The sequence below is a fragment of the Hylobates moloch genome, unplaced genomic scaffold (assembly GCF_009828535.3).
Source record: "Hylobates moloch isolate HMO894 unplaced genomic scaffold, HMol_V3 SCAFFOLD_16, whole genome shotgun sequence".
NCBI lineage: Eukaryota > Metazoa > Chordata > Mammalia > Primates > Hylobatidae > Hylobates > Hylobates moloch.
Genome location: NW_026652291.1, coordinates 58451008 through 58474888, shown reverse-complemented (window position 1 = coordinate 58474888; position 23881 = coordinate 58451008). Strand labels below are relative to the sequence as shown.

Below are 23881 nucleotides of genomic sequence, written 5' to 3'. Positions count from 1 at the left end.
CAGTGAGCTGAGATCACACCACTGCACTCCAGCCTGGGTGACAGAGTGAGACCCTGTCTCCAAATAAAGTAAATAAAAACAATTCTTATTTGGAATGTTTTTCTGTAGTTCTTTCTACCCCTTTGATCCTACATAATCTCCAAAATTAAATAGGATTTGCTGTTTAGAATTTCATGAATAAGAGCTCAGATTAGCCACACAGTGGCATGTTCCTGTAGTCCCAGCTACTTAGGAGGCTGAGGCAGGAGGATCGCTTGAGCCCATGAGTTTGAAGCTAGCCCTGTCTCAAAACACTCTTAGGTTACTCCGTTCCTTGGATAAATGTCCTCATCAACACTCCGTTTTGCTGTTTCTGTCTTTTTTGGGTGCTGATGGTGTGTTCTATCTTAGTCCTTGTCCACATATTTACATTTTTTTTTTAAACCCAGTTATCATAGGCTTGCCTTACTTGGCATATTTTGTATGACACATCTGAGGATGATTTAAGTTTCTTCTTTTTTTTTTTTTTGAGATGGAGTTTCACTCTTGTCGCCCAGGCTGGAGTACAGTGGTGCAATCTCGGCTGACTGCAACCTCTGCCTCCCGGGTTCAAGCGATTCTCCTGCCTCAGCCTCCCAAGTAGCTGGGATTACAGGCGCCTGCTACCACACCCAGCTAATTTTTTGTATTTTTAGTAGAGACAGGGTTTCGCCACATGGGGCAGGCTGGTCTCGAACTTCTGACCTCAGGTGATCTGCCCACCTTGGCCTCCCACAGTGCTGGGATTACAGGCATGAACCACTGAGCCCGGCTGATTTTTTTTTTTTTTTTTTTTAAGGTGGAGTCTCGCTCTGTCACCCAGGCTGGAGTGCAGTGACGCGATCTCAGCTCACTGCAACCACCACCTCCCGAATTCAAGCGATTCTCCTGCCTCAGCCTCCTGAGTAGCTGGAACTACAGGCCTCCGCCACCACACCTAGCTAATTTTTGTATTTTTAGTAGAGACGGGGTTTCACCATGTTGGCCAGACTGGTCTCGAACTGCTGACCTCAAGTGATCCACCTGCCTCGGCCTCCCAAAGTGTTGGGATTACAGGCATGAGCCACTGTACCCAGCCGATTTAAGATTTTTTGGTGCTGAAATTCTGTGTGTGAGAAATGTTGGTCTTAAGTCAAATTACATTTATTTTCCGTTTGCTTTCTTAAATAGACTACAACCTTAATATGGTTCACTGGATCTCAACATAATTTGATTTTTCTTTTGGCAGGTGCCGAAGAAAAAATCCTAACAGAATTCCGTGAAGCTTGCCATATTATACCTCATGACTTTCACCTGCAGGCCATGGTTCGTTCAGCTGGCAAACTGGTTCTTATTGACAAGTTGCTTCCAAAGCTTAAAGCTGGTGGCCATAAAGTTCTGATCTTCTCTCAGATGGTACGCTGCCTAGACATCCTAGAGGATTATTTAATCCAGAGAAGGTAAGAAAAGAGTCATCCTAGCCTGTGGTTACTCTGTCCTCATAAAGCAGCAAAAAGTAGGAGGGCCTGGGTTTAATTAGAGTTGACCAATTGCAATAAGAGAAGTTTTTAAGATTCTCACTCTCAACTTGGGTTTTTGACCAGCTTTGATATGGTAGTACTGGTATTGATCCTAGCCTGCTGTTTTGGTCTCCACTTCTGCTTAGCCACCTACATTTTTTTTCTGCGATTCCCATACAGGTACTTATATGAACGTATTGATGGGCGAGTTAGAGGCAACCTTCGACAGGCTGCCATTGACCGCTTCAGCAAGCCTGACTCAGACCGCTTTGTCTTCTTACTGTGTACTCGGGCTGGTGGACTTGGTATTAATCTTACAGCTGCTGATACCTGCATCATCTTTGATTCAGACTGGAATCCACAAAATGACCTGCAGGTAAAGGAATTCATTGTCTTAGGGACTACCTAACTTGGGAGATTTTTCAACAAGAATAGGATCTTTTAGAGAGACCTTTCAGAGAGTTTGGAATTGTTTCCTTAGTTGAGGGTGGCAGTTAGGTCAGGGAATCAGCAAACGTTTTCTGTAAACGACAAGATAGTAAATGTTTTAGGCTTTGTGAGCCATTGAGTCTCTGTTGCAACTGCTTACCTCCAAGTCCTGTAGCGCAAAAACAGCCTTAGATAATATGTAAATGAATGGGTGGTCCCACCTGTGTCCCCATTGAACTTTATTTATAAAAACAGATGTCCACGCAGACTTTAGTTTGCTGACCCCTGGTCTACATGATGGGGTGATAATTTCATCTTGAAATTGACTCTTGGTTTTGAGTTGATCTCATGGCTGCTCTACAGAGGTGAAAGAATCATAAATTGGTATTTTGTATCCTTTCCCCTGCTAATTTTATGATATCTTTCTCCTTTCCTTTCATTTTTATTTTAAACCAGGCCCAGGCACGATGTCATCGAATTGGGCAGAGCAAAGCTGTGAAGGTGTACCGCCTCATCACTCGTAATTCCTACGAGAGAGAGATGTTTGATAAGGCTAGCCTCAAGTTGGGATTGGATAAGGCTGTGCTTCAATCCATGAGTGGTCGGGATGGCAACATTACTGGAGTGAGTCTTCTTAGTTTATAGATAAGTTTGTAGTAGGTCATTGTGATAGAGGGAAACAAAAGCTATTTGTACACAGGGATTTGACTACGTTGTTTGGATTCTCAATTATTATTTCTTAAAATATAATAGCTAAAATATTATGGCACGGTTAGATATTACTCTCTTGATAGTCTTTTCATCTTTCTATTGGTTTTTACAGATCCAACAGTTCTCTAAGAAGGAGATTGAAGATCTTTTAAGAAAAGGAGCATATGCAGCCATCATGGAGGAAGATGATGAAGGCTCCAAGTTTTGTGAAGAGGACATTGACCAGATCTTGTTAAGACGAACTACAACCATCACCATTGAATCTGAAGGAAAAGGTTCCACCTTTGCTAAGGCATGTTCTGTCTATGCCAGAGGCTAGAAAAACACAGATAGAGACTGGAATCTCTAGGATTTAATTATGTTTTTATGCTGGGGACGGTGGCTCATGCCTATAATCCCAGCACTTTGGGAGGCTGAAGTGGGCAGATCACTTGAGGTCAGGAGTTCGAGACCCAGCCTGCCCAACATGGTGAAACCTCGTCTCTACCAAAAATACAAAAATTAGCCAGGAGTGGTGGCTTGCACCCGTAGTCCCAGCTACTCGGGAGGCTGAGGCAGGAGAATCACTTGAACCCGGCAGGTGGAGGCTGTGGTGAGCTGAGATCGTGCCACTGTACTCCAGCCTGGGCGACAGAGCAAGACTGTGTCTCAAAAAAAAAAATGTTTTTAAAACATAATTGCTGATTTTGCACCACTTAAAAAAAAAAAGTCTGCTTTACCTCTGCATTTGTTTTTCTCTAGGCAAGTTTTGTTGCTTCTGAAAACAGGACAGATATTTCTTTGGATGACCCCAACTTTTGGCAAAAGTGGGCCAAAAAGGCTGACCTAGACATGGATCTGCTCAACAGCAAGGTGAGTTCTTCTTTTAGGGAGGAGGTATTGCAGAAGACTACACTACTTTCAGGAGTCTTTACAGCTGCTCTGATTATTTGATGCTAATTGTGGTTTATGATGGTGTATTGTATACAAGGGCTGTTGTGGATACTTTCTGCCTAGGAGGCCCAGAAAAGTAGTTGCTTTCTGAATAATTTTGCTTTCTGTAGATGATTTTACATATCATTTAAAAAAATCTCTGCGTATCTACACATGTTACATCCAACATTATCGTAATCCATAATTGTCTTATTCTTTTCCCGTGAGCAAATCATGAAGAGAATTACTTCTCCTTCTGTTCTCTTCATAGAATAATTTGGTAATTGACACACCTAGAGTACGAAAACAAACGCGCCACTTTAGCACTCTGAAAGATGATGACCTGGTGGAATTCTCTGATTTGGAAAGTGAGGATGATGAGCGGCCACGCTCCCGCAGACATGACCGTCATCATGCCTATGGGCGCACTGACTGCTTTCGGGTGGAAAAGCATCTCCTGGTATATGGGTAAGACTCCAACTTACCATTAGAGGTAGTGCATAGTGCATCTCCATCCTGATAGATACTCTCGGTTTGCCTTTCAAATTGGGGGCTATGATCAAAGAAGGGATAATGTGAAAAAATAATTGCTTTGGAGGGAGTTTATTCTGCTTATTCTGTTACTATGTTTTTTAAGATCTTTGTTTCACACCTTTTCAGAGACATGATTCTGAGGGGCAGGGGACTATCATTTCTCAGAAAAATGTTAATATAGTTTTCTCTTTTTTAGTTGGGGACGATGGCGAGATATTTTATCTCATGGACGCTTCAAGCGACGTATGACTGAACGAGATGTGGAGACCATTTGTCGGGCCATTCTCGTGTACTGTCTTCTACACTACCGTGGGGATGAAAATATTAAAGGCTTCATCTGGGACTTGATTAGCCCAGCTGAAAATGGCAAGACAAAAGAATTGCAGAATCATTCAGGTAATTATCAACTCTTTACTGTATGTTTTTCTATAGGTTAATCTAATCCTTTTCAGGTCCAAGGGTTTTTCTCAATCCAAGTCTTTGATATTTCCCCTTTCCCAGGTCTATCTATCCCTGTGCCTCGTGGACGCAAAGGAAAAAAAGTAAAGTCACAAAGCACTTTTGATATCCATAAGGCAGATTGGATCCGGAAATATAACCCTGACACTTTGTTCCAAGATGAAAGTTATAAGAAGCACTTGAAACATCAGTGTAACAAGTAAGCATAGAGTTAGCAGACATTTTCCACCTCAAACTTCTACACTGTTACTGAGCCAGCTCTTCCTCTGTCCTTTCTAGGGTACTGTTGCGGGTACGAATGCTATACTACCTGAGGCAGGAGGTTATTGGAGACCAAGCAGAAAAGGTGTTAGGGGGTGCGATTGCCAGGTAAAATTCTGCTGTATTTTTTTGATTTATGCCCTACCTTATTTGAGGAAAGATTGGTTTACTTATTTCATTTTATGCTATCTTTGGGATACCTGATAATTTAAATCTATATATCAGGTCTTTAATCCTATACTTGACACTAGTGGGAGGAAATAGGGTAGATGCATGAGTATTTAAATTAATGGATACAGGAAGATACCTATAATAACCTTTGCAAGGATTCTCACTTTAATTTCCTGCATTTCTGTGTTGACTCTGCCCTCTTATACCTTTAGTGAGATTGACATATGGTTCCCAGTAGTGGATCAACTGGAGGTTCCAACAACATGGTGGGACAGTGAGGCTGACAAGTCACTGCTCATTGGAGTCTTTAAACATGGTATGTACCTTCTCCTATTCTACTCCTTTCCTACTGAAGATTTATGTTCTCGGATGGAACATTTAGCAAAATGCTCCTGAGAAGTAACTGAGTTATCTGATTGATCTTCAATAAATTTGAGTAGGAAAGTAGTTAAATATCCAGAGCAGAGCAGTTAGTTCCTATAAATAGATGTTCGAGAAGGGCCAGATGGATAGGTAAATCTCAAGGTAGGAAGCCTCCCATCTGTTCTCTAATCACTGTTAGCAGTGTGTTACTTCACTGTATGCTATGGTAAGTTAGGGTCCCATGAATTAGGGCAGGTAATATACCCCAACTATTGTTAATAATAATCACACTTAATTTATATGACTTTCCTCTTGATGCGTGCTAGCATAACAATTGCAGCAGATCATCTTGTTGCAGTTGTATTTCTGGGCGGGTAGGCAGAGGGAAGCCTCAGTAATGTCACCTCAGAGGCAAAGCACCACCTGCAGGGTGGACTCTTTCTGGATGTTATAGTCTGAAAGAGTGCGGCCATCCTCCAACTGTTTGTTCACAAATATCAGATGCTGCTGGTCAGGTGGGATGCCCTCCTTGTCGTGGATCTTGGCTTTGACATTTTCACTGGTGTCACTCGGCTGGACCTCAAGGGTGATGGTTTTGCCTGTTAGGGTCTTTACAGAGATCTGCATCTCTCTGTCAGCTTGGGTGCCTCACTGAAGAGAAAGAGCTGAAAATCTTCTGTTTTCGTACATGTCCCATTTGTCTAAATGTTCAGCAGTCACTCTGATATAGGTATGAGCAGCAGTTTTTGAGTGAAATAAAAATAGAGTATAAGAAGGGAGACTGACTAGCCAAAACAAAAACGCAGTGAGGGTAAGAATATTTCCTTACTCTTATAGCAGTTTTGCCTAATGCCAAATCCCAGGCACTAAAAGCAGTGAGCGTTAACTTTCAGCCAAGTGAATTTGTTAATTAGAATGTCTTTTTTTTTAAAGAATACTTTTTTTTCTATAAAATAAAAGTAATGGCACTTAATCTACATCTTTTTTGAGACGTTTAATGGGATAAATAAAACTGCAGGGGCCAGGCGCGGTGGCTCATGCCTATAATCCCAGCACTTTGGGTGGCCAAGGTGGGCAGATCAGGAGATCGAGACCATCTTGGCTAACACAGTGAAACCCCGGCTCTACTAAGAAATACAAAAATTAACTGGGCGTGGTGGTGGGCATCTGTAGTCCCAGCTACTCAGGAGGCTGAGGCAGGAGAATGGCGTGAACCTGGAAGGCAGAGCTTGCAGTGAGCCGAGATCGCACCACTGCACTCCAGCCTGGGTGACAGAGTGAGACTCCGTCTCAAAAAATAAATAAATAAATAAATAAATATAAATAAATAAAACTGCAGGCAAGGCATGGTGGCTCACACCTGGAATCCTAACACTTTGGGAGCCTAAGGCTATCAGTCACTAGTTAAAAACTCTTCATGATTCTAAATTGCTATAAAAATATTAAATATAGTTGTCCAAGATAACATTCTAGGGCCAGGCGCGGTGGCTCACGCCTGTAATCCCAGCACTTTGGGAGGCCAAGGCGGGCAGATCACAAGGTCAGGAGATCAAGACCATCCTGGCTAAGATGGTGAAACCCCGTCTCTACTAAAAATACAAAAAATTAGCCGGGTGTGGCGGCAGGCACCTGTAGTCCCAGCTGCTGGGGAGGCTGAGGCAGGAGAATGGCGTGTACCCGGGAGGCGGAGCTTGCAGTGAGCCAAGATTGCGCAACTGTACTCCAGCCTGGGCAACAGAGCGAGACTCCGTCTCAAAAAAAAAAAAAAAAAGATAACATTCTAACTATGTTTTCCATTATGAGCAATATAGAACATATTTTAATTATTCCAGCAGCATATAAAGTAAGCATAAAGGCAAAACAAATCTCTCATTTTCTTCAACTATGACCCTTTTTCTTCTAGGCTATGAGAAATATAATACTATGAGGGCAGACCCAGCCTTATGTTTTCTAGAAAAGGCTGGCCGACCAGATGACAAAGCAATTGCAGCAGAACATCGAGTGTTGGATAACTTCTCTGACATAGTAGAAGGGTGAGCATCATTAATATTTATTCTTTTAAAACTCTAACTTGTGCTGTGAGATAACTCTAGCCTTGACTGAACCCAATGGGATTCTTAATTGTAATTATACTCAAAAGTGATAGATCCTTTGCAAAAATAGGACCAGCAGAAAGGACTCCATAAACTGCATAAACCACATGTTGCCATAAGATACATCTGAGGGTGAAAATGAATGTCACTTGTAAATGGCTTATTTGATGTTCTGTTTGGTTTGGTTTACAACACTCTTCTGTACAGCTACAGTAGCTGAGAGGATAACTGGTCTCTTGAAAGATAACAGCCAGCAGCTCTCATATGTTGCTTCTGTGGAAGAGCCTTAGTCACTTTCGGCCCTGGTTTATCATCTCCCAATGGTACCTGACACATAAAGGTACTTATTTTGCCTGAAAACATGTCCCGATGATGAGTTGCCATGCTAATACTGAGCCACCAGGTAGGGCAGTGTTGCCCTGGTTTGGGTGCCAGTGAGTTTAACAAAACTTCTCACATGAAGATCTGAGGGGCATGTGAAACAGTTGGCTTAATTAATGAATACCTCCCCACTCCATCATGACTGAGAGATTTCTCTTTGATGATCACACCCTCAGTTTGCCTAGTGTAGGACCCTCAAAGGAAATTGGGTTATTTATTCATTGCAAATCGTTTATGCCACCTGTCTGCTCAGAAGAACAAAGTAATAAAAAAGCATGAACCATTCAAATGAAATAACAAAAAGTAAATAGTTGGGTAGGAGGAAGAATTACACAATAAAAAGGCCTGTCAAGAAGAAGGAACTGTGTTGATCAAAGTGTTTCAAATTCAAGCAATTATGAATGGTACATTGTCAATTTCTTGTAATTATTTTTATTCCATTGGATGCTATACCAGACTGACCCAAAGTTTTGCACCTGGCCTGCCATTCCTGTAAACACAAAATTAAATACTAGGCCAGGCACTGTGGCTCATGCCTGTAATCCCAGCCCTTTGGGAGGCCACAGTGGGTGGATGACAAGGTCATCAGTTCGAGACCAGCATGGCAAAAAAGGTGAAACCCCGTCTCTACCAAAAATACAAAAAAAATTAGCCAGGAGTGGTGGCGCATGCCTGTACTCCCAGCTACTCAGGAGGCTGAGGCAGGAGAAACACTTGAACCCAGGAGAGGGTAGTTGCAGTGAGCCGAGATGGCACTACCACACTCCAGGCGATGGAACAAGACTCCATCTCAATAAAGAAATAAATAAATAAAATAAAGACTAGGCCAGGATGGGATCACTTGAGCCCAAGAGTTTGAGACCAACCTGAGCAACATGGTGAAACCCCATCTCTACTAAAAATACAAAAATTAGCCTGGCATGGTGGTGGGCATCTGTAGATCCCAGCTACTCAGGAGGCTGAGGCAGGAGAATCGCTTGAATCCGGGAGGCACAGGTTGCAATGAGCTGAGATCGTGCCACTGGAATCCAGCCTGGCCTACAGAGTGAGACTCTGCCTCAAAAAATATATATATAAAAATAAAAATAAGGCCAGGCACGGTGGCTCACTCCTGTAATCCGAGCACTTTGGGAGGCCAAGGCTTGTGAATCATTTGAGCCCAGGAATTTGAGATGAGCCTGGGCAATATGGCAAAACCCCACTTCTACAAAAAATATAAAAATTAGCCAGGTGCGGTGGCACACACCTGTAGTCCCAGCTACTCAGGAGGCTGAGGGAGGAGGATCACTTGAGTCCAGGAGGTTGAGGCTACGGTGAGCTGTGATAGGGCCATGACACTCCAGCCTGGGCGACAGAATGAGACCCTGTCTCAAAAATAATACCAAAGATTATTTCATGCTGGATATATGTGCGGCTAGGTCTTCATCCTAGGTCCCCTTAGTGATAGAAGATACATTATTAACATTTTCTTGTGCTTCTGCATAATTTTAGGGTTGACTTTGATAAAGATTGTGAAGATCCCGAATATAAACCACTCCAAGGTCCGCCAAAGGACCAAGATGATGAGGTAAGGAATTCTCATTTGAGTCTCACTTTTCTCTATTACTAAATAGTTTTAAGTCTTCAACTGTTCTCTGAATTTTGAAATATATTGGTTAATTTATAATACCAAATGGAAAATGAATTATACCATTTGAGAATAGAAAGTATTAATGGAAAGGATTGTAATGCCAATCGGGGGAGATCATAACTTTGTGGAGGAGCTGGACAGTGAAGGATATTATTTGACAAATAAATTCCTGACTTCTATTATCTTCAAGTCATTAATAGGAACTGACCTTTCAGGTTCTACTTTCTTGTTCTTTTAGTTGTTTCCAAGTTTTTGTGGGAATATATTTCTTTAGAAGTTTTTCTTGATCCCTTGGTGCCATAGAAGGACACACATAAGAAAGTGATTTCAGAGTGCCAACTTCCCCCCCTTTCCCTCCCCGCTCCATCCGATTGGGTGGATCTCCTTCTCTAGGGTGATCCCTTGATGATGATGGATGAGGAGATCTCAGTGATTGATGGAGATGAAGGTAAACTTCTAGGTCAACTAGTATAATTCTGTGTGGGGTGGTGGGTTGGGGAATTATTCACTGAATTCTGTCCTATCCTGGGATTTCTAAGAGCTTTGCCTTTGGGTGGGTTAAAATACTAGTATTGCCTCTACTACCCTTGCTATACTTTCTATTCATTCTACTTTGTTTTCCACAGCCCAGGTGACCCAACAGCCAGGCCATTTATTCTGGCCTCCGGGCTCTGCCCTAACAGCTAGGCTTCGGCGTCTAGTAACAGCATATCAGCGCAGCTACAAGAGAGAACAGATGAAGATAGAGGCTGCGGAACGTGGGGACCGGCGAAGGCGGCGTTGTGAAGCAGCCTTCAAGCTGAAAGAAATTGCACGGCGGGAGAAACAACAACGGTAAAATATAGCTGGGTACTTGTGCTGATCTGTGTTTTCAGTTATGGTCCCTATACTGAAAGCCATCTCAGGAAGGATTTATTTGGAATTCTCTACAGAGAGACCATCTTTTCTGCCTTGGGTAGTTAAACCTGTAGAAATTAAAACCTCACTTGTATGCAGTAATCATTAACACTCAGGTAGGTCCCCTGTGTAGACATTCTCATTGATATTTGCCTGTGTCTGTTTCCCCCTTGGCTCTGTAATTCTTACTCATTACAGAGTACCTCTCACTACCTCTTCTGGGCCTTTTTTTTTTTTTTGCGTCTACTTTCAATTTTTGTGTTTTCAGATATTCTAAAACACATTAAAAAATAACCAGCTTTCTTGTGTTCTTCTGATGTGTTCTGATTATTGTTGCCCTACTTTTCCTTTTGTAGATGGACAAGGCGTGAACAAACTGATTTTTATCGAGTGGTGTCTACGTTTGGTGTGGAATATGACCCTGACACCATGCAGTTCCATTGGGATCGCTTCCGCACTTTTGCTCGACTAGACAAAAAGACAGATGAAAGCCTTACCAAGTACTTCCATGGCTTTGTGGCCATGTGCCGCCAAGTATGCCGCCTTCCCCCAGCAGCTGGAGATGGTAAGCAGGATTGCAGAGTGGGTGGGGATGGATGCCAACAGAAGCAACTCTGTTAATTTCTTCTACTCCTGTCTCTTGCAGAACCCCCAGACCCTAATCTGTTCATTGAGCCCATCACTGAGGAGAGAGCCTCGCGGACTCTCTACCGTATAGAATTGCTTCGGCGCTTACGGGAACAAGTTTTATGCCACCCCCTTTTGGAAGATCGGCTGGCATTGTGTCAGCCTCCTGGTCCTGAATTGCCCAAATGGTGGGAGCCTGTTCGGCATGATGGGGAGCTTCTAAGAGGGGCAGCCCGCCATGGGGTGAGCCAAACAGACTGCAACATCATGCAGGACCCAGACTTCTCTTTTCTGGCTGCCCGTATGAATTATATGCAGAACCATCAAGCAGGAGCACCAGCTCCATCCTTGTCACGCTGCTCTACTCCACTGCTGCACCAGCAGTATACCTCACGCACTGCCTCACCATTGCCCCTGCGCCCAGATGCTCCTGTTGAAAAGTCACCCGAGGAGACAGCTACCCAGGTCCCCAGTCTGGAGTGTCTGACTTTAAAGCTAGAGCACGAGGTGGTGGCCAGGAGCCGACCAACCCCACAAGACTATGAGATGCGAGTATCCCCCTCTGATACTACCCCTCTGGTTTCCCGGAGTGTTCCACCAGTCAAACTGGAGGATGAGGATGATTCGGACTCTGAGCTGGACTTGAGCAAGCTGTCACCATCATCTTCTTCTTCCTCATCCTCATCCAGCTCAAGCTCCAGCACTGATGAGAGTGAGGATGAGAAGGAAGAGAAGCTAAGTGAGTGCATGTGACAGGCTGTTGGCCCTCTTCCCTGTTTCCCCCGCTCTTCTCTTTCCCTTTTCTAAATGCATCCTCTTGAGAGAGATTTGGATTTTGATTTGATAAAATGTCAAAAGAGTGACATTCTTTGGGCCTTTATTCAAAGCCCATATAATACCAGTACCTTATGACATTATTCTTCCATCTTTTCTCACACATTCTATGGGATCTCTTACCAGCTGACCAGTCCCGTTCAAAGCTCTATGATGAAGAGAGTCTCCTGTCCCTCACTATGTCCCAAGATGGATTCCCAAATGAAGATGGAGAACAAATGACCCCTGAGCTTCTGCTACTGCAGGAAAGACAAAGAGCCTCTGAGTGGCCCAAGGTAACAAACAGCCTCATCCCTGGACATGTAGAGTCCAGAAATACAGTGTAACATTATATCTAGGGAAAAAGGAACATATGGTTCTGTTTTTTTAAAATTGTGTTTATTGCTGCATTTTTTTTTTTTTTTTCTCCAGGAAACTTCCCAGTCGACTTAGGAATCTTAATAGTATTCCTCTTTTCTGCCTTATGATTTTTACCCATCCTGGTAGTGATGGCACTATTGAGTATCACAGGATCATACAGCTAGTACTCGGACTCTTAAAATGGTATTTCTTTCTTTCCCCATTCAGGATCGTGTCCTGATAAACCGTATTGACCTCGTCTGCCAGGCTGTACTCTCAGGGAAGTGGCCTTCTAGCCGTAGGAGCCAGGAAATGGTAACAGGAGGAATTTTGGGGCCAGGCAACCACTTGCTAGACAGTCCCTCATTGACTCCTGGAGAATATGGTGACTCTCCAGTCCCCACACCACGAAGTAGTAGTGCAGCTTCCATGGCAGAGGAGGAAGCATCCGCAGTCACCACAGCGGCAGCCCAGTTCACCAAACTTCGCCGAGGCATGGATGAAAAGGAGTTTACAGTTCAAATCAAAGATGTAAGCTCAGCATTTGGGCGTTGGGAAGTGGGGAAGGAGGCTGGAATCCTTGCTGTAACTAATTTTACTAATAGGTTACTAAACTCATTTGGTTAGCTAATTTTAAAAATGAGAAAACTGTAGATCCATTTAGGAAGAGTCATTTTTCCTGGTTGTTTTCCTTATTGAACCCTATCGATTATTAATCCTATTAATATTCAACAAAAGTTTCTTAAATTAGTATGCTTAGGAATAGCAGGATTTTGCCCCTGTGATGAGTTGCCTTGCTAATACGGAGACACCAGGTAGGGAGTTTTACCCTACATTGGGTGTTGTTGAAATAAACTCTTTCTCGTAAATGCTGAGGGGCACTAGGTGAAGAAGTGAAATCTTTCTAAGGAAAAAGTGTGTATGTTTTCTTGTATTTCTAATTTTACCCTTTAGTCAGACGGCCTTCCTTCTCACCATCATCGGGCAAGAGGATGACCTATAGCCCACATCCCTCAAAGCTTAATCTTTACTTTGAAAAACACGTACCATATGATGTCTTAGGTGGGTGGGTTGTCTTCCTAGGAGGAAGGATTGAAGTTAACATTCCAGAAGCACAAGTTGATGGCGAATGGAGTAATGGGAGATGGACATCCACTGTTTCATAAGAAGAAGGGGAACAGAAAGAAGCTAGTAGAGGTGAGTGGTAGAGAAAGTCTTTAACCTGATGATTAGATTGTCTTTTTATTTCCAATAATTGGTGAAGGCAGTGGGATTGAGGGAATGGAAAATACTAGAGTCATTTCATGACTACCATTGGCTCTGCTCCCACTCCCTCCCTCCCCCAAAGAAGAGTATGTGCTCATGGGGGTGGATTCTGGGTTTGCAGCTGGAGGTGGAGTGCATGGAAGAGCCTAATCACCTTGATGTGGACCTGGAGACCCGGATCCCTGTCATCAATAAGGTGGATGGTACTTTGCTGGTGGGTGAGGATGCCCCTCGCCGGGCTGAACTGGAGATGTGGTTACAGGGTCATCCAGAGTTTGCTGTTGATCCCCGATTTCTAGCGGTGAGTGGCAGTCCCATCCAGCAAGATTTAAAGTCATTCCTTTGATATTTAAGCTGCATGAGAAACAGAAAGCATGACATACTGTATCATCGTTTCTGTATCTGCAAGATAAGGGTAATAATAATACCCAGTCTTCCAACCTCACAATTGTTGCGATGCCCAAAATAAAATAATGTTGAAGTACTTTAAGTGCTAGGCAAATATTTACTATTGAACTATTATATAAACCACCTCTTTTGGAGAGATCCCACTTAATGGCAGTTTTCCACTAGGATGAATCCTTTATCTATGTAATAAGTGTTTATTATCAAACAAAAGACACTAGTACTTTAATAATTACTCCAGAGAAGATTTCTATTCCTCTAGGATAACTGATTTTTTCTATTGCAGTATATGGAAGATCGCAGAAAACAGAAGTGGCAAAGATGTAAAAAAAATAATAAGGCAGAATTGAACTGTTTGGGAATGGAACCAGTACAGACAGCTAACTCTAGAAATGGGAAAAAGGTGAGAGAAATTGCAGCATTACCACTCTGTTCCCAAACTAGATGTGAGATTACAAGGCTTTCAGTGATGATTGTGACTAATGTTATTTATCTTTTTTCCTATGTATGTTTGTGTGAGGAATTATCTTGAGTTCACCAATAAGGAAACCAGAGTTTTCTGTTTTTTTTTTTTTTGAGACGGAGTCTCACTCTGCTGTCGTGCAGTGGCGCGATCTCAGCCTACTGCAACCTCCACCTGCTGGGTTCAAGCAATTCTCCTGCGTCAGCCTCCTGAGTAGCTGGGATTACAGGCACCTGCCACCGCACCCGGCTAATTTTTGTATTTTTAGTAAAGATAGGGTTTCACCATCTTGGCCAGGCTGGTCTTGAACACCCGACCTTGTGATCCACCCGCCTCGGCCTCCCAAAGTGTTGGGATTACAGGCCTGAGCCACTGCACCTGGCCCAGAGTATTTTTATCAGTATTTTTGCAGTCCTGTGGTATCTTCATCTCTAGAAGAGCATAACATTCTAAAAACTAACTTTAGTACTTGATGCATATAAAAATTTAAGAATTAGTAAGATGGGTTAGAGAGAACATTCAGATCTTACTCTGTTCTTCTATTGAATAACTAAGGGATTTTGGACAAATCCTTTAACCTCTTCAGTTTTTACATCCTGAAAAGTGAGGGTTTTAAAGCAATTTCTTAAGTTTTCTGTTTTTTTGAGACATGGTCTCACTCTGTCACCCAAGCTGGAGTGCAGTGGCACCATCTCAGCTCACTGCAACTTCTCCCTTCCCTGGTTCAAGCCATTCTTCTGCCCAGCCTCTCAAGTAGCTGGGATTGCAGGTGTGCACCACTAGGCTAGGCTAATTTTTTGTATTTTTAGTAGGGACGAGGTTTCACCATGTTGGCCAGGCTGCTCTGGAACTCCTGGCCTCAACTGATCCACCCGCCTTGGCCTTCTGAAGTGCTGGGATTACAGGCTTCAGCCACCTCAGTCGGCCTTAAGTTTTCTAATTCTATATATTTTAGAAGTGTTTGGAGAGGTCTACTAAGGAAAATAGTCATGAGATTTCCCAATATATAAAGGTTGAGAATCACTAATAATATGTCAGTAATGGAAAAAGCAGAGGAAACTATGTTTTTTAATTCATAATAAATTTGTCCATTAAGTTATTCTATATTTTCAAATTTACTTATACTTTTATGATGGATAATAGGCCATTTGGTGGATTAAGTACCCACAGTTTATTCTTTCCACCAAATTACAACTGCAAAAGTTTCTCTTGGCTATGCTTACCTTACTTTCTGCAATAGTTGTATTTTTTTTTTAATTTTTTATTTTTTTGAGACAGAGTCTTGCCCTGTCACCCAGGCTGGAGGGCAGTGGCACAATCTCAGCCCACAGCAACCTCTGCATCCCCGGTTCAAGTGATTCTTTTGCCTCAGCCTCCCAAGTAGCTGGGACCACTGGTGCATGCTACCATACCTGGCTAATTTTTGTATTTTTAATAGAAAGAAGGTTTTGCCATGTTGGCCAGACTATTCTCAAACTCCCGACCTCAGGTGATCCACCTGCCTCAGCCTCCCAAAGTACTGGGATTACAGGCCTGAGCCACTGTGCCCGGCCAATAGTTGTAATTTTTTTTGTTTTGTTTTTGAGATGGAGTCTCGCTCTGTTAATTATTCCCCCATTTGATCTTCTATAGAAATCTTTATACACATATAGTCATCCCTTGGTATCTGTGAGGGATTGGTTCCAGGACCCCCGCAGATACCAAACTCCATGGATGCTCGAGTCCTTTATATATAAAATGGTGTAGGGCCAGGTGTGGTGGCTCTTACCTGTAATCCCAGCACTTTGGGAGGCTGAGGCAAGAGGATCACTTGTGCCCGGGAGTTCAAGACCAGCCTGGGGACCCCAGTGGGACCTTATCTTTACAAAAAATTAGCTGGGCGTGGTGGTGCAATCCTCTAGTATCAGCTATGCGGAAGCTGAGGCAGGAGGATCACTTGAGCCCAGAGGCTGAGGCTACAGTTACCCATGATGATGCCACTGCACTCCAGCCCGGGCAATAGAGTGTGAGACCCTGTCTCAAAAAATAAATAAATAAATAAATAAATAAATAAATAAATAAATAAATAAATAAATAAATAAAATCATGTAGTATTTCCATGTAACCTACACACTTCCTCTGATATACTTTAATCTCTTGATTACTTATAATACCTAACACAATATAAATGCTATTTAAATAGTTGTTACATGGTATTGTTTTAAAATTTGTAGTATTTTCTCTTGTTATTTTTTAGTTTCTTGTTGTTTTCAAATATTTTATCCACAGATGGTTGAATCCATGGATATGGAAGGCTATGTACATACACATATATTTATGTGTCTATATAACCACATGGAGTATCTTTTAACAAAATTAATTTTAAAGTAAACTATCAATATTTTGCATTTAACAAGTTTGAAACATAAAATATATGTAGATTTATGAGGCTTATTTTTATATTGATGGAAGTGTTACCATGGAAGAATGTTTCAGTTTTCCCTGTTAGCCTCGATGAGAACAAGAGTGCAATAAACAGAATGGTTGATATGGGAAAGGCTAGTGGCTAGAAGGCTAATGCCATCTCTGTCTTCAATTTAACATATATTAGCTTTTCCTTCACTGTTACCTATTTTTACCTCAAGTACTTCTGCTACTCCCTTATAGTCAATTGAAACTCTTAAGAAATATCATAGAAAATCACAGAAAATCCTAGTATGACTAGTACAGAATTCTTTTTTTTTTTTTTTTTTCCTTGAGACAGAATCTCATTCTGTCACCCAGGCTGGAGTGCAGTGGCATGATCTCAGCTCACTGCAACCTCCGCCTCCTGGGTTCAAGCGATTCTCCTGCCTCATCCTCCTGAGTAACTGGGATTGCAGCCATGCACGACCACACCCAGCTACTTTTTTTTTTTTTTTTTTTTTTTTACCGAGTTTCACTCTTGTTGCCCAGGCTGGAGTACAATGGCATGATCTTGGCACACCGCAATCTCCACCTGCTGGATTCAAGCGATTTTCCTGCCTCAGCCTCCCCAGTAGCTGGGATTACAGGCATGCGGCACCACGCCCAGCTAATTTTTTGTATTTTTAGTAGAAATCGGGTTTCTCCATGTTGGTCAGGCTGGTCTCGAACTCCCTACCTCAGGTGATCCACCTGCCTCAGCCTCCCAAAGTGCTGGGATTACAGGCATGAGCCACCACGGCTGGCTGACTCCCGGCTAATTTTGGTATTTTTAGTAGAGACAGAGTTTCGCCATGTTGGCCAGGGTGTTCTTGAACTCCCAACCTCAAGTGATCCGCCTGCCTCAGCCTCCCAAAGTGCTGGGATTACAGGCATGAGCCACCATGCCTGGCCCAGAATTCTTAATATAGAATTGACAGTGAATCTAGCACTACATTATTCCTGGGACCTGCAGGAATAACTTCTAGCTTCAATGAACTTAATCAGAATTTTTAGTCAGAACATCTAGAAGAAGCCATTTAAAATTCAGATATATAAGGTTTTTATCAATGTGGAACGAAAATTATTTTATTAAATTTAGTGAGGAGTTTCTGACAGTGTTTTTGGTGTTCTAGACATGTAGAAGTCTTTATCTGATCTGTCTTGAATTTACCCTGCTTTGATGTGCTAATAGAGGATATTATTGTAAATGTCAATTCACATAGTAAGAACAAGTGAACAACTTGCCATCAGGAGACACAAGTGATTTTTTAATTTATGTACATTTACTAGTTCATTCATTGTCTTACCCAGACCCCTTCTTAACAAAAGTAAGCATTTGTGAAATGGTTGACTGAAGTAAAGATACAATATAGTCATGGGGAAAAAAAGCAAAAACTGGTTAATATGAGTTTCGGTACAAAATCATTGATCTTAACTTTAGTATCAGAATGTTTCAACCAGCTAAGTCCAGCATTTCCTCCTTCCCATTACCACCACCAAGCCTAGTATGGCTATGCTTGTTTTGCCTCTTCTAAGGTACATTCAGTAAAAAAGCATTATAAGTTAGGACTCCGTTGGCTTTGGTTTCTTTTCTTTTTTCCCCTTTCTTTCTTTTTATTATCTTCTGTTCCCTCCTCCTAGGGTCATCACACTGAAACGGTGTTCAACCGGGTTTTGCCAGGGCCTATGGCACCAGAGAGCAGCAAGAAGCGGGCCCGTAGGATGCGACCAGACCTTTCTAAGATGATGGCCCTCATGCAGGGTGGAAGCACTGGGTCTCTATCTCTGCATAACACGTTCCAACACAGCAGTAGTGGCCTACAGTCTGTGTCATCTTTGGGTCACAGCAGTGCCACTTCTGCATCTTTGCCTTTTATGCCATTTGTGATGGGTGGTGCAGCATCATCCCCTCATGTAGACTCCAGCACCATGCTTCATCACCACCACCACCACCCCCACCCCCACCATCACCACCATCACCATCCAGGCTTGAGAGCCCCTGGCTACCCCTCTTCACCAGCGACTACCGCCTCTGGTACTACCTTGCGGTTTCCACCACTGCAACCTGAGGAGGATGACGATGAGGATGAAGAAGATGATGATGACTTATCTCAGGGCTATGATAGCTCAGAAAGGGACTTCTCACTCATTGATGATCCTATGATGCCAGCTAACTCAGACTCCAGTGAAGATGCTGATGACTGAAGCCCCAGCATGGGCCCCACTGCTTGGGCGGCTGCTGTATTTTCATTTACTCTGGCCCTTGGACTGTGGAAACGTGGGAGGGGCAGGGGAGATGTGGGGAAGTCCAGGACTCCAGGAGGTGAAAAGGAAAAAAAAAAATGTACCTGATTGCTCCCAATTATGAGAGGATTGGGTGGGCAGGGGAACTCCTAAAATAATACATGACCACTTCCTCATTTCTGGGGAAGGAAAGGAGACTAGAGCAGCTGGTGCGCTCACCCCTCCCTAGTCACCTCCATTAACCACAGACTATGTAGCGCTGGCCCTAGCCTCTGGCAGAGCCTGTTCCTGGCCGAACTGTGGATACAGCTGGAGGGTCAGGAACTGTTACCTTCCTTCCCCTTGGCATTAATAAATTTAAGTTAATCCTTTTCCACTCTTCCTTTGTTCTGTGTTTGCTCAAACCCAGTGTATTCATTTTTTTTTTTTTTTTTTTTTTGAGACAGAGTCTCGCTCTGTCGCCCAGGCTGGAGTGCAGTGGCGCAATCTCGGCTCACTGCAAGCTCCGCCTCCTGGGTTCACGCCATTCTCCTGCCTCAGCCTCTCCGAGTAGCTGGGACTACAGGCGCCCGCCACCACGCCCGGCTAATTTTTTTGTATTTTTAGTAGAGACGGGGTTTCACCGTGGTCTCGATCTCCTGACCTTGTGATCCGCCCGCCTCGGCCTCCCAAAGTGCTGGGATTACAAGCGTGAGCCACCGCGCCCGGCCCAGTGTATTCATTTTGAGTTGTTAATGGTGGGTAATTTCAGCACCACTTTCCTTAAGTTCAATACTATTCATACTAAATTGCCTTAGATAGAGCAGACAAGTCATCTGTACTCCTCTGAAGGGTATATATAAATGTAGACTGTCCAGCTGGCTAAAGGCAAGGGAATTATTTAAGGCAAATGGTAGGTAGGCAAACTTCTGGATTCAAACTCCAAGTTTTTAGAAAAGACGGAGCAAGAATGTCATCAGGGACCATTTATGTTTTGTTTCTAATTAACTGAAGTAATGGTTATTTGGGGGAAGCCATAGAATAGTGCCACTTTTCATGAACTGCAGCAAGGGGACTGGCCGACTGGAAGGATACTGCCAGGACTTGGGCTCAGGGGGTGGGGTTGTGGGAAGGAACTAAAAGTTTGTAGAGCCCCTCAAGTCATCTGTTTCCTCTGACTTATACCATCCCACTGCTCAGTTAAAGCTTGCGCATATTATTTTCCTTTCGAAAGCTAGGTTCCTCCCCTAGCTTGGGTCGTAGTTTATCACGAGGCTGGGCTCCATTTCCCTGGTATGAGTTCCCTGCCCCGCGGAGAGCTTGACCCGGCATCTTGGCACCCAGGATCCCTTCAGTCCTGGAGCAGTTAAAGGCTTTTGCATTCCCATCACTCCTAGGAGGGGCGCATGCCCAGTTACACTGTAGTAGTCCCACTTTTATCCCACGCTAGATCCCGCTCTTTCCACTCCCCCTTCCTTTGCAGATGGGGTGGAGCTATTACACCCGCGCGCGGCAGCTCTTGTGGGGCGGGGCAGGCACCACCTCCTTCGCTTCGCCTAGGGACTGCCGCCTCGGCAAAAAGTCTGAGGTCCTGGAAACCGCCGCTGGGCTGAGAGTTAATAAGGGCGGAGGCAGAGCGTCACGTGACGACGTCGATTCGCGTGCGGCAGTGGCGAAGTTGACAAGAAAACCCGCGAAAATCGACTCTTTGCATCGCACATTTTGTTGATTTTCCCCCGTTTTTCTTTCTCTCTTTCCCCCGTCCATCCGAAAGAGGATTGGGAAAAAAAAAAAAAAAAAAAATCCCTAACGCTGTCGGGGCCCGGAAGCGGAAAGGGCATCTTTGAGGTCGATACTTCCGGGTCATTGGGAGAGTGCGGGATTCCTGGGCCGAGAGCGGGTGGCGGAGCCGGGACCTCGCGTGATTCTCGGAACCCGAGGAGAAGCGGCGTCCGGGGCTATGGCTGTGACTCTGGACAAAGACGCTTATTATCGGCGAGTGAAGAGACTGTACAGCAATTGGCGGGTGAGGAAGATCCTGTAATTTTTCCTAGGGAGCCCCCTCAGCCATCCCATAATAACCCTGTTTCTCGGCGCCCTTTTTTCTCTTTCGGTCAGGAATTCCCGGGTTCTGTGCCTCACCCTTTTCGTTGCTCCCGAATCATTCACCGGAGGCGGCCACGAACGCTGCCCCTTAACAGGGAATCCCCCGCATTCACCCTGTCCTGCGGCCATCACCATCTTCCCCGCGTGCCAGCCTTGGTCATGCATAGCAGCACCTCTCGCAGTCTCTTCCCGCCCTAAAAGAGGCAACATCCTTCCCTCCTACTCCGTGGTCACGTCTTGCTGCCCCCTCCTGCCGTGTTCTCACGCACCCACGCACTCGCTCTGTCCCTGCAGAACCACAATATTCCACCCCTGGTCCCGCCAGGATTATAACCGTCTTCGTAAAGGAGAGATGGAAGGGCAAGGAGGATGTCAATCGGGCTCTTAGCGTTTATCGTTTGCGGGGCTTTTGCTGGAGTTAAAAAAAGAAATACTGCTCACGCGCAACCGCCTCATGTTCTAGGGCCTGCTGTGGGTTACAGAGAGGGACCTAACGCTGAAAGCCTGCAGACGTTAGTAATACCAAAACAAAACATAAACGATACCGAAAACGTTATTAGTTCCTTGGTAGCGGATCCGGGGCACGTGTTCATTAAAAGAGCTGTGGCAGTTCCCAGTTTTTTAAAGATTCGGCAGTTTTGCTGCTTTAAAAACGTCCACAGTTAAAACTTATTTTTATGATGTTAACTTACTAATTGAGCAAACCTTTGGTTGCATTCTGTGATGCAGTCTGAGTTAGCTAGCTTAAGTCTTGTCCCTGAACCCTGTCATCAAGGGAAGATACAGCTAATAAAGATTTTTTTAACCTGGAAAACGTTTTGAGAAAAATGATCAGTTCTCATTTCAGCATTGTAAATTATCTTTCAAACTGATCGTCTACTAAAACCAAGCCATTAAAATTGGTCGTTTCCTTGCCATTCATATTAAAGCTGCCTGTGCATGTTTCATCTTTTGAGGCTAAACACATTAGATAATTGAAAATAAAATTGATTCTGTGTTGCATTTTATGAAAAGCAAAAATAACTAAATGCTAGATGAATGCTGAACATTTTATTTTTTTTAATTTTTTTTGATTAATTTCTACCAAATGATTTTTTGCAGCTTCTGTCAGTGTCATTCAAACATAATCTATGTTAGAAAAACATTTTAAAACCTTGATACTTTCTAATGATCAGTAAGTACTAAAAATCCTAAACCCTCTCTTCTACCCATAAACCCTGAAACTATGAATCTTTGGTATGAAAATTGTTTCTAGTCCCACTGATTCAGATTCATCAAATAATTTCATTCTCTCTATACCATTCATGAAAACTAATCTGTAGCTCTAAATTCCTCTACATGACAAATTAACTGTGGCCTGAAGACAGGTTGGCAAACCTAATAAAAATGATAGTCTTTAAATCCATGAAAGTTATTTCCCACCCACCATTTTTTTTTGTTTCTCAAAAATCATTAAAGTTTATCTTGGCCCTCTTACTACCTTAATGACATTATCTTGGGAGAATGTTAGATATTGATAAGACACTGATGGTGTAAAGTTATGAGCCAAGTCTATGTAAAAATGTACCAGTTAACAAAACCTGTGGCTATTATGAAAAACTTACTTGAATAAGACTTTCTGCTTTTGTGTTAATGTGTCCAGAACCCACCTGTAGAAGTTCTTTGTGTATGCAGTCTTTTCAGCCTACAGTGCTTTCATTCTGATATACTTAATCAGAGATAGTAGTTTTCTGGGTTAAATCTAGTTGCTTATCCTCCTGGATATAGCAGAAAGATAGTGGGATATATAGGTGTGTTGTATACCTTTTTTCTCTTTTACACCTTTTCCTTTTTTTAATAAGAAAACTGGGATTGAAGTAGAATAAGTTGAAGTTAATGGTAAAAATTCCAAACCTGGCTGGGCACCGTGACTCATGCCTGTAATCCCAGCACATGAGGCCAGGAGTTGAAGACCAGCCTGGGCAAGATGATGAGACCCCCGTCTCTACAAAAAAAGAAAAAGCAAATAAATTAGCTAGGCATGGTGGTGTGTGCCTATAGTCCTAGCTACTTGTGATGTTGAGGCAGGAGGATCCCTTGAGCCCAGGAGTTTGAGGCTGCGGTGAGCTGTGATCGTGTCACTGCACTCCAGCCTGGATGAGACCCTGTCTTTAAATAAAAAAAAAAAAAAAAAAACTGTTATGACTAAAACTAACTAAAAAATGATTTGGGATCCACACCCACTTTTTAATTTTAAATACTCTTGATTATAAGCCCTTAAAAGCTGTAGTGGTTGAACCTGGTAGTTCCAGCACTCCAAATACAAGTACACAGGGTTGTAGAGAACTGATAAGCTACTAACCTTTTTCTTCCCTTTTTTAAAAATAAGAGTAGGAATTAACCCTTACCTATCTGCAAGTTAATTTTCAGTTAGGTACATATTTTGAGGCTACTGCAAATAAAATATTTTTTAATTATAACTTTCATAACTTATGTCCTAAAAACAATTGCAGTTATCATGTACTTTTAACTGCATAGAAATTTCAAAAATATTAAGCCTTGTGTCTAAGGCTTAATAAATCGTGTCATTTTAGAGATGGGAAAATGGAGTCAGTCAAAAATCAACAGGAGACCTTTTACAGTGACTAGAACGTACTACTGTTTTATGGCTCCTGGAGGTTTGAGTCTAGATCCAGTCTTGCCTCTTTATTTTTTAAGTGGTTTGAGTCTAGATCCAGTCTTGCCTCTTATTTTTTAAGTGAGAGCTGCTAAGAGCAGAAAGGATTTGCAGCACCTTCTCTGTATTATTAGAATATCCCAGGTGGTAGTGGTGGTTCATGGAAATGGGCTGCATGCT

General features: G+C 43.0%; 2 protein-coding genes and 2 non-coding genes across 13 annotated transcripts in view; all 4 read left to right on the top strand.

Moving 5' to 3' along the window:
- Positions 1 to 19331, top strand: part of CHD8 (chromodomain helicase DNA binding protein 8) — a 71868-nt gene extending 52537 nt beyond the window's left edge. For 7 of the 10 annotated variants that reach the window (XM_032180393.2, XM_058429945.1, XM_032180392.2 and 4 more), the window contains 22 exons: positions 1247 to 1457; positions 1698 to 1893; positions 2403 to 2570; positions 2770 to 2949; positions 3399 to 3509; positions 3841 to 4037; positions 4300 to 4499; positions 4581 to 4761; positions 4842 to 4931; positions 5207 to 5310; positions 7261 to 7390; positions 9323 to 9398; positions 9855 to 9909; positions 10088 to 10295; positions 10715 to 10923; positions 11005 to 11724; positions 11946 to 12094; positions 12387 to 12689; positions 13242 to 13355; positions 13546 to 13725; positions 14116 to 14232; positions 18358 to 19331. In XM_032180393.2, the coding sequence (XP_032036284.1) occupies positions 1247 to 1457; positions 1698 to 1893; positions 2403 to 2570; positions 2770 to 2949; positions 3399 to 3509; positions 3841 to 4037; positions 4300 to 4499; positions 4581 to 4761; positions 4842 to 4931; positions 5207 to 5310; positions 7261 to 7390; positions 9323 to 9398; positions 9855 to 9909; positions 10088 to 10295; positions 10715 to 10923; positions 11005 to 11724; positions 11946 to 12094; positions 12387 to 12689; positions 13242 to 13355; positions 13546 to 13725; positions 14116 to 14232; positions 18358 to 18921 (4463 nt within the window). In that variant the 3' untranslated portion in view covers positions 18922 to 19331. The remainder of the gene's footprint in view (positions 1 to 1246; positions 1458 to 1697; positions 1894 to 2402; positions 2571 to 2769; positions 2950 to 3398; positions 3510 to 3840; positions 4038 to 4299; positions 4500 to 4580; positions 4762 to 4841; positions 4932 to 5206; positions 5311 to 7260; positions 7391 to 9322; positions 9399 to 9854; positions 9910 to 10087; positions 10296 to 10714; positions 10924 to 11004; positions 11725 to 11945; positions 12095 to 12386; positions 12690 to 13241; positions 13356 to 13545; positions 13726 to 14115; positions 14233 to 18357) is intronic. The other 3 variants (XM_032180387.2, XM_032180395.1, XM_058429947.1) reach the window with 2 other exon arrangements.
- LOC116456463 (small nucleolar RNA U6-53/MBII-28) lies at positions 7815 to 7924 on the top strand. The gene has a single exon (XR_004244691.1). It is a non-coding gene; the product is annotated as a small nucleolar RNA U6-53/MBII-28 (small nucleolar RNA).
- Positions 12935 to 13038, top strand: LOC116456464 (small nucleolar RNA U6-53/MBII-28). Its single transcript, XR_004244692.1, has one exon. It is a non-coding gene; the product is annotated as a small nucleolar RNA U6-53/MBII-28 (small nucleolar RNA).
- A 1462-nt stretch (positions 19332 to 20793) lies between the features above and the next one.
- Positions 20794 to 23881, top strand: part of SUPT16H (SPT16 homolog, facilitates chromatin remodeling subunit) — a 33619-nt gene continuing 30531 nt past the window's right edge. The window contains exon 1 of the mRNA XM_032179702.2: positions 20794 to 20965. Coding sequence (XP_032035593.1) covers positions 20900 to 20965 — 66 coding nt within the window. The 5' untranslated portion in view covers positions 20794 to 20899. The remainder of the gene's footprint in view (positions 20966 to 23881) is intronic.